General features: G+C 31.1%; 1 protein-coding gene across 1 annotated transcript in view; it reads left to right on the top strand.

Moving 5' to 3' along the window:
* The window catches only part of LOC145182752 (RNA helicase aquarius-like), a 42,936-nt gene extending 34,874 nt beyond the window's left edge, over window positions 1-8,062 (top strand). Inside the window, exons 34-46 of the mRNA XM_090074795.1 lie at window positions 12-77; window positions 238-285; window positions 493-565; window positions 668-774; window positions 1,297-1,368; window positions 1,445-1,504; window positions 1,605-1,732; window positions 1,809-1,980; window positions 2,094-2,264; window positions 6,766-6,963; window positions 7,098-7,160; window positions 7,242-7,355; window positions 7,764-8,062. Of these exons, the coding sequence (XP_089930921.1) occupies window positions 12-77; window positions 238-285; window positions 493-565; window positions 668-774; window positions 1,297-1,368; window positions 1,445-1,504; window positions 1,605-1,732; window positions 1,809-1,980; window positions 2,094-2,264; window positions 6,766-6,963; window positions 7,098-7,160; window positions 7,242-7,355; window positions 7,764-7,898 (1,407 nt within the window). The 3' untranslated portion in view covers window positions 7,899-8,062. The remainder of the gene's footprint in view (window positions 1-11; window positions 78-237; window positions 286-492; window positions 566-667; window positions 775-1,296; window positions 1,369-1,444; window positions 1,505-1,604; window positions 1,733-1,808; window positions 1,981-2,093; window positions 2,265-6,765; window positions 6,964-7,097; window positions 7,161-7,241; window positions 7,356-7,763) is intronic.
* The last annotated feature ends 1,290 nt before the right edge of the window (window positions 8,063-9,352 follow it).

The raw sequence follows: 9,352 nt of genomic DNA on the forward strand, positions 1-9,352 counted from the left end.
TTTTCTTTAAGAGTAATGATTCTGAAGCAGTTGCGGAGCTGTTTCCTTTTAAAGTTTATTTCTTAAATGCGCCACAAGTAAGTTGTTTTTTGTTTTTTTATTTTTTTTGTTTTTTTTTTTGTTTTGTTTTTTTTTTTTTGGGGGGGGGGGGAGTTTTTTGTTATTATTTTTGCTTTATTAATTATTTTTTTGATTTTTTTTAAGCACGTCTTTGATTAGTATTTGATATTTTTACAGCCTTTGTTCAAACGACACTCTTATGAAGAAGATTGGATTATAGCTGAGGTTAGTTTTTTTTTCTGTTAAGTGTGATGAAACAGAAAGCAAAAAAAAAACAAATAAAAAGTTGTTTGTTTATATTTTTGTTGTTTATAAAAATTTGTTTATTTATCCAATATTTAAAAACTTCGTTTATTTTTATCTTAATTTAATCTTTAATATTGAGTTGCAGAATTTTGTAATGAATGGTTCTTGATTTTTACTTTTCTTCAGGGTTGCTACAGACACATCCAAAAAATATTCACTGAGCTGGAAGAGTTCAGGGCTTTTGAACTTCTAAGAAGTGGTAAAAAAAAATTATGCAAAATATGTCATTAATTAATGAAAAATTATATTCAAAAGGTTTTAAATTGAAAATTTTATTGATGAGTTGCAAATTTCTCTTTAGGGCGAGATCGTTCAAAGTATCTACTAATAAAAACTGCTAAGATCATAGCAATGACTTGCACCCATGCTGCTTTGCGAAGAAGAGATCTTGTGGAATTGAATTTCAAGGTTTATAACTGATACCTTGCAGCATTAAAAACTTAAAATGACGAGTTTTAATCGTGAATTAAAACCCGCGTTCTGATTTTTGACGCTGCGTTTTTTTGCAGACGCTAAAAGAATTTAATTTAAATGAGTTTTTTTTAGCAGGTTCATTTACTTGAAGATTTAAAACTATTTTTTTTTTATATTCAACTTTTCAATGACATCATAAAAAAAATCATGTTAAAGAAACAAAATTACTAAAATCTTTTTTTTTTTGTTTTTTTTTTTTTCCCTTCACGATTTTCAACCGAAAAAATGTATTCGAATTTCGACAAATTACTAACTAGCGGTCCTTGCTCTATTTTTATTTATATATGAGTTTCACAGCGCACTACTTTTACCATTTCAATAAAAGAAAATTATTTGGTGTAAACTTTACAAGGTTTATTTCTTCTTTTCCTAATTTTTATAAAAATTATATTGAGGTATTCTTTAATGATAAGCTACGAAGATCACTTTAGCTGAATTGCTTAACTTGGTTTTTAGTATGATAACGTTCTGATGGAAGAAGCTGCTCAAATCCTTGAAATAGAAACTTTTATTCCACTGATGTTGCAGGTAAGTTTTTGCTCTATTCTTCCAAATTTGACGTTGCTTTGGAACCTTCTTCTTAAAGTTATTCATTTTTACGTAGAATCCCCAGGATGGGCACAATCGTTTAAAAAGAGTCATATTAATTGGTGATCATCATCAGGTCCATTTTCTTTTTTTGTCATAAAATATTTTTCAGATTAAGATTAACTTGAGTTTCCTTTTATTGAACTATAAATATAAAAAAATAATAATTTTTATAGCTTCCTCCAGTCATTAAAAATATGGCTTTCCAAAAGTTTTCAAATATGGAACAATCTCTATTTACAAGATTTGTGAGACTCGGTGTTCCTTATGTTCAGTTAGATGCACAAGGGAGGGCCCGACCAAAGTAAGCTGTTAAGATTATTTTTGTATCAAAACAACATTTGAATTTTCTTTTTTATTTAAAAAACATTGTTTTACAGCCTATGTCAGTTGTACAGTTGGCGATACGATAAACTGGGTGACTTGCAACACGTTGTCACTTGGACAAAATTTAAGCAGGGAAACCCGGGAATGTTCTTCGACTACCAGTTAATCGACGTTCAGGACTTTAACGGTGTCGGCGAATCAGAACCCAACCCTTACTTTTATCAGGTACTTAACTTTTATAAATTGCATTCAAATATTTTGTTTTGCTTATGGGTAATTCAATTTATTTCTCTAAGCAAGTTGTGACAAATGCTGTAAATAAAACTGCTTTATGCTAGAATCTTGCAGAAGCTGAATACTGTGTTGCATTATTCATGTATATGCGTTTGCTTGGTTACCCCGCCTCGTCAATATCAATATTAACTACTTACAACGGACAAAAACATCTTATTCGTGACGTCATCGACAAAAGATGTGCTGATAATCCGCTAATTGGGAAACCCTTAAAGGTATTCATTGTTTTTTAAATTATAAAGTAGTTGAAGTCTATTTAAACATGCACGCACGCACATTTAGGACTTTGATAACTCAAACCTATTATTGATAAATCAAACATGCTGCTGTTACAGCTTCTTTAAGTTCTTCTTTCTTTCTGATTGACCGATCTTCAATATTTCTGTCCAAAATAGCTCACTGCCACTCTATGGGGCTTATGTCTGGACTCTGTGCAGGCCATTAAAGTACTTCTACATTATTATCACTGAATCATTTTGTTTCTTTTACAGTGTGCTTTGGATCATTGTTTTGTTGAAATTTATAATTATTGCCCCGTCGCAATTTTTGAGCTGAAGGTTTGAGATTCATTTTGAGAATCTTCCTATATTAAGATTCTCAAAAGGAATCTCAAGCCTTCCTATACTAATTACATACTTTTTTAGCCACGTTATATGATTTAAGATTGATTTTAGATTCATCACTCCATAAATTTTTTTTTCCAAAGGTTTACACCCAGGTTCTGTATTTTTTTGCAAGTCGAATCGACGTTTTATATGGTGTTTTGTTAGATAGGGCTTCTTAAGTACGTTTCAAAGGAAACCAGCTTCCCTCAATCTCTTACAAACTGTTTCGGGAGTGATGCCCTGCTTATTCTTCAACTTTTTCGCTAACTTTTTTTGTAGACTAAAATCGATACTGTGCAATTGAGAATTCCGGTCTCTTTCTCAACCTCACGATACGTTTTACCTTGCTTTACTAGATCCACAACTAAATTGTGCTAAAGTCCAGTACCTGTCTCCCTTTGCCATCATTCTAAATGAGGAAATATTATTAAGTTCTACTTCATTTTATATATTTTTAAAATTTACAGTGTGAAAATTTAAGAAACTTTGAGATAGCCACCTTTGGCAACTTAACAGACTCCAACGCGTTTTGGTATTGATTTGATAAATTTCATAGAGTTCTTTCGAAATTTCAGACCAAATTCTCTCCAACTCTTTTTTAACATGCATTATGGATGTTATCTTGATTGGTATCATTTTTGCATCCATAAATGTTATCGATTGGGTTCAGATCTAAAGACCTAGCGCACCATACAAGGTCATAATTTGCTACTCTTTGAACAGGCCTTGGACTAATAACGCCATATGAGCTGTAGCTCCGTCCTGCTGAATTTCCATGCTTGACTTTCATCATGAAAAAGTTTAGCAGATGGTAAAAGCTTATTTTCAAGGGTGTCTTCGTAGGTAAATTGGTTATTTCGACCCGTATACACTTTGCAACATCCAGTGCCATTGTGGGAAAAGCAACCACACATACCGACTGAGCATCCTCCGCTTTGTAACTTTGTTATAACGAATCGGTCTACGTATCATTTAGAATTCTAAATTTTTAGCATAACTCTTGAGTTTTGATTGAAGACTTCAAGATTTGATTGATTGCTAAAGATGGTTTTGCTCCAATCTTCTTTGGTCCAGTAAAGTCTTTTTCGACATCATTTTCGCTTTTGGAACCTATCCGTGATTTGAGCAATGGCTTTCTATCTGCTTTATATGAACCGATTCTTTTTTTTTTATTTAAAATCCTTCTAATTATTTCCCCACTAATTTTAACATTTTTAAACAAGCCGTTAAACTCTCTAACAAGTTTACTGTTACTGATTGTAAGATTTTTCCTTACCTTTCGAAAGAGGTAGCTTGCATCTCGGTCTGTTGTCTTAGGCGGCCTGCCGGTAAAGTTTAGCAGATTAAATTTTCACAAATCAATCTTCAGTAGTTTTACCTGAATTTTTTATTTTCTGCTTTCGTCTATAAATATATGCATAATCGTTTGGTCTCATACTATTTAATATTTATGTTGAAATCCAATTATTTTTCGAACAACAAAGAATTAAAAAATAAAAGTAAATAATGTTGATAGGTAATAAAGAAAACTCCATTAGGATTAAATTTATTAATTTATTTTCTTCCATTTTTGTTTAAATTTTAAAAAAAAAACACGTCTTTATAAAATATATAATGCGTCTATAATTATGTGCACAACTGTATATACAAAATTTTTTAATTTTTAATTTATGGATCGCTTTTATTGTAATATAAAGAAAAATTATGGGATAAATTTAAGTGAAAATTTGTGTTTGTATATGTATGTATGATCGTTTGTTGTCCTGGATGGTTTCTCATCCAAACATCTGCTGCAACATATCACATTTTGAAAGGAGGTATGTGGGGGCAAAAAATTAGAAACATTTTTTTTCTACGGAATTTTATTACGAGGAGATTATTACTTAGGTCGTTAGAAAAGTTCGTAGAACTCCCCTCTAAAAAAAAAAAAAGAAGAGTTTTTTTTAATTTTGTTTTATCAAATGTTCAAAATAATGTCCATCGTTATCTATACAAAGTTGCATCCTTTCAAGCCATTTGTCAAACGTTTTTTTATACTCTTCTTTGGGTATACTTTGAAGTAGCTTCGTTATGCGAGTTTTTTGACTTTCGACGTCAGTATCGTCATCAAGATTTTTTTTTATCAAGTCGAATAGCCAATAATCGGATGGAGCTAAGTCTGGTGAGTATGGTGGGTGGCGAATTATTGTAATTCCAGCTTGGTTTAGACAATTTGTGACGGTTTCAGTCACATGGGGTCGAGCGTTATCATGGAGAAATTTGAAATTTTGAGTGCCTGTTTTAGGTCCTTGCTTATTTATTTCGCATATAAGAGGTTTCAAACAATTTTTTATATAATATTCGCTAGTAATGGTGTCTCCCTTTTCAACATAACCCAAATGAACAACACCTGTTGTTTTGAAGAAGATGTAGAACATGTTTTTTGGCTGAAACCTGTCGCATCTTACTATAGTTCTTGGACTTTCACCTTCGCCGACCCAACTAGCGTTTGCCGACTTGTGTCCAACTTGTCTCAAATAAAACCACGACTCATCCCCTGTAATAATATCACATAGTCTCCATGGACCGTTTCTGAAAAGAGCTAAATTTTCCTTACATGCCTCAACTCTATTCTTGCGATTTTGATCGGTTAACTCGTGGGGTATCCAACGTGATGTTAATTTTCTTTTTTTAAGTGCGTTGTGAATGATTTCGTTGATTGTAAAGCGATTAATCGATGTCAGGGCTTCAATTATATCATGTGTTTCATGAGGATTTTCTTCAATAATGGCTCGCACACGTTCAATATTCTCAGCTGTATACGTGGTTTGAGGGTGCCCTAAGCGAGGATCATCTTCGAGACTCTCTCTACCATCTTTAAATAAAGTAGCCCACTTGGCAACTGTACTATATTTTGGAGCTTGGTCACCATGAACTAAAACCAACTCATCGGTTATGGCTTGTGCTGAAACTCCAAGTAGAGCACGGGTTTTAACATATGCTCGATATTCAAATTTATCCATTTTTAAATTTTTTCTTGAAAACGTATATAGTAAAATTTAAATAACTTTTTTAATAAACATTCAAAATACTTCAACAAGTACTTAAAATGTTCATAATTAAACGCAGTTTAAAATGATATATAAATATTTAATTATTTCCTGTCTCATTGTATCTTTATAGATGAAGTTCTACGAACTTTCCTAACGACCTAAGTATTTGAGCAATCATCCATTATTGTCAAAACACGGTCGTTATTCGTTATTTTACAAGTTCAGTTTACAAGTCATTTTGACAAAAATGACTTGTAAACTGAAAAGTCTTCTTGCATTCAACCAGATTTCCAGATCCACTGCTACTCAGAGTCTGTTTCGTACATAATGAAGCATACAGTTTTTCCCGTTTGTAACTATGGAAACCCTCCATAATCAAATCTCATTTATACTATTAAAGAGAAAAATAAATAACAATAGAAAAATTAGTGTTTTTTACCTAAATGGACCCTAGGTCTACAAGTGCCTCACCTTACTCATAAGCGATTAAAATCATACAGAATATGCTTACACCTTAGTCAGTTTTAATCAAAATAAGTCATATCAACTCGCTGATTTTTGAGCGACTTTTGCATGGTATTTATGATGATCACTTAACGTTTTCTGCGATATTTATTCGGACCATACGGATATATACAAGAAGATCTTTCAATTTTTTGCGTTCTTTTTGAATAAAGTAATGAAAACGAACACTTGATTACGACAGTTACCACGTGATTCCTTACCGTGTTATTCTTTACCATTTAAAGTTCACACGTCAAAAAAATTCTATGCCGTTCCTTCGGCGTATTTTCGTGTGTATTTTCAACACGATACTTTTCACACGAATAGGAATATCGTGAAAATTTTTGATCGAAAATATTTATTTTACGCGTTTCTTTAAAAACTGAATACTACATGATCCCTTCCGTACATCTCCATCGCCCCATTTTACACTGATATTGTTGGATTTTGTTACTGATTTGATGAAATTTTTTAGTTTAAATGCACGAAAATAATGAAATTTGAAAATGGCTTTTTTTCCATGAAGGTGAATGATCAATGATTTGAAATTGCAAATATTTTGGTCGTTTTTTCAGGTGACAACAGTTGACAGGTACCAAGGTCAGCAGAACGACTACATAATACTATCACTTGTTCGTACGAAGTCTGTTGGACATCTACGCGACGTTCGTCGATTAATTGTGGCAATGTCGCGTGCACGTTTGGGATTATATGTTTTTGCTCGTATTAGTCTTTTTCAAAACTGTTTTGAACTACGACCAGCTTTTAGCCAGGTAAACATTTGATTTGATAACCACCACCCCCCCCCCCCCCACCCCCACCCCTTTTTTTTTAAATTTATTTATTTAGTTACTTTAAACAATCGATAAAAAAATGTGTGAAAAAATGATTGTTTTTATATTTGTAGCTGATGTCGCGACCGATGCAGCTTTTCCTTGCGCCCTGGGAAAGCTACCCAACAAAAAGACTGGTGATTAGACGACTTTTATTATTTTAACAACTTCGTTATTTTCTATTCAATTCTATTTTATAAATTTAACATTATTTGTAGAACTCAATTCAACCTGATGGTGAACCTCTGATCATTTGTGATATGCCACACCTTGCCCAATTTGTATACGACTTATACTCTGAAAAGATTAAGACAATTTCACAAGAAGTGAAAGTACGCGCTTATTTTATAATATTCTTGCATTTATGTAAATCTTTTTTCTTTTAGGTTGGGAAATATTAACAATAATAATAATAATAATAATAATAATAATAATAATAATAATAATAATAATAATAATAATAATAATAATAATAATAATAATAATAGTAATAATAATAATAATAATAATAGTAATAATAATAATAATAATAATAATAATAATAATAATAATAATAATAATAATAATAATAATAATAATAATAATAATAATAATAATGATAATAATAATAATAAATAATAGTAATAATGATAATAATAGTAATAATAATAATAATGTTAATAATAATAATGTTAATAATAGTGATAATAATCCTCGTATTTAAGTTAAATTTCTTGTAAATAATTCATTTCATTTTATAGGGAGTGAAACGGCTTGAGAAGATTGAAAAAGATCCTGTCCTAGATGAGAAAATGGCAGCAAAAGCTGCGGATGAATCCAACGCAATGGATGTTGGGCAAGATATTGTGAACGAAGTGAACTTAGACGATCTATAAAATGTCTCTCGTATGAATTGAAGTTTTTAAGTTTCTTCAAATGCAAAAAAGCTCATAGCAAAGTTTAAACAAGAAAAAAAATTCCGTTTACTGGAAATAAACGTGCATTACCGTTCGAACTTATAAGTCTCCACTAAACTGAAAAGAAAATTGAAAACATTTGAGTTTTTCATTTCTTTTTTTTTTTTTTTTTTTTTTTTTTTCTTTTTTTTTTTTATATTGTTAAAAAAGAAACGTGTGTCTGAGATATTTTTTCAAACCCTCTTAGAAATAAATAATAAGATAAAAAACCATGTGATTCAGCGTATTCCCTCAATAATCTAAAATACGTTATGTTAAGGTTTTCATAAATATCTTTTACATAAAACTAATATATAAAAAATAGACGAAGGTGTAACAGGGTGGTCAGCGGACCTAGAAATCTTAAGACCTTTAACTTTTATACTGTCAAGTTAAAAATTTATTTAAACACATGCATTTTAAATGTATTCCTTATATTACCTTACTGTACATACAGTGGCGAGCAAAATAATAGGTGCGAACCAAAAAACTAACAAATACGAGAATATCTTTGAAACAAATAAAATAAAAATTTGAATTTTTATTAGAACTTTTATTTTATTACATAAATAAACAGAAATTAATAAATATTAAGTTATTAAATATATATAATATATTTTAATTTAAAAAAAATAAATTCCACACCGAGCAAAATAATAGGTGTAAAATAAAAAATGAAGATGGAGGTCAATAGGGTTGCAAATTATTAATATTTTGTTGCATACCCTTTATTTTTTAATACTTCCGTGCATCTTGACGGCATTGAATCCACTAGTTTTCTGCAAACTTCTACAGGAATGCTGTACCAAGCCTCCTGGAGCATCATCCACAGTTCATTTCTATTTTTTGGATTTTGTCCTGAAATTTTAAGTTTTAACTGGCTCCATAAATTTTCAATAGGATTTAGATCCGGTGACTGAGGTGGCCATTCTAAAACTTTTACATTATTGGTCGTAAACCACTCTTTCGCAACTTTGGATGTATGTTTTGGGTCGCAGTCCTGTTGGAAATGCCAAATTATCGGCATATTTTCTTCGGCAAATGGCAACATGACATTATTTAGTATGTCTACGTATGTATATTGGGTCATAATATCTTTGATCCAAAAAAGTGGCCCCACACCGTACCAGGAAAAGCAACCCCACACCATTATATTTCCTCCGCCGTGTTTCACTGTTTTCGCAGTGAAGCGAGGTGAAAGTTCTTGCTTTGATGGTCTTCTTACATACTGTTTTCCATCAGAATTAAATAAATTAATCTTAGTTTCATCACTCCACAAAATATTACGCCATTTTTTGGTCATATCTGGTCCCCGCCAAGCAATATGAATTTTTGCAAAAATTTTTCTTTTCATAATGTTCTTTCTACCAAGTAATGGTACTTTCCTCGGAGTT

This window comes from Hydra viridissima, unplaced genomic scaffold (assembly GCF_058129835.1).
Source record: "Hydra viridissima isolate aposymbiotic clone 2 unplaced genomic scaffold, HvirCarnegie_v1 scaffold_17, whole genome shotgun sequence".
In the NCBI taxonomy this organism is placed as follows: Eukaryota; Metazoa; Cnidaria; class Hydrozoa; order Anthoathecata; family Hydridae; genus Hydra; species Hydra viridissima.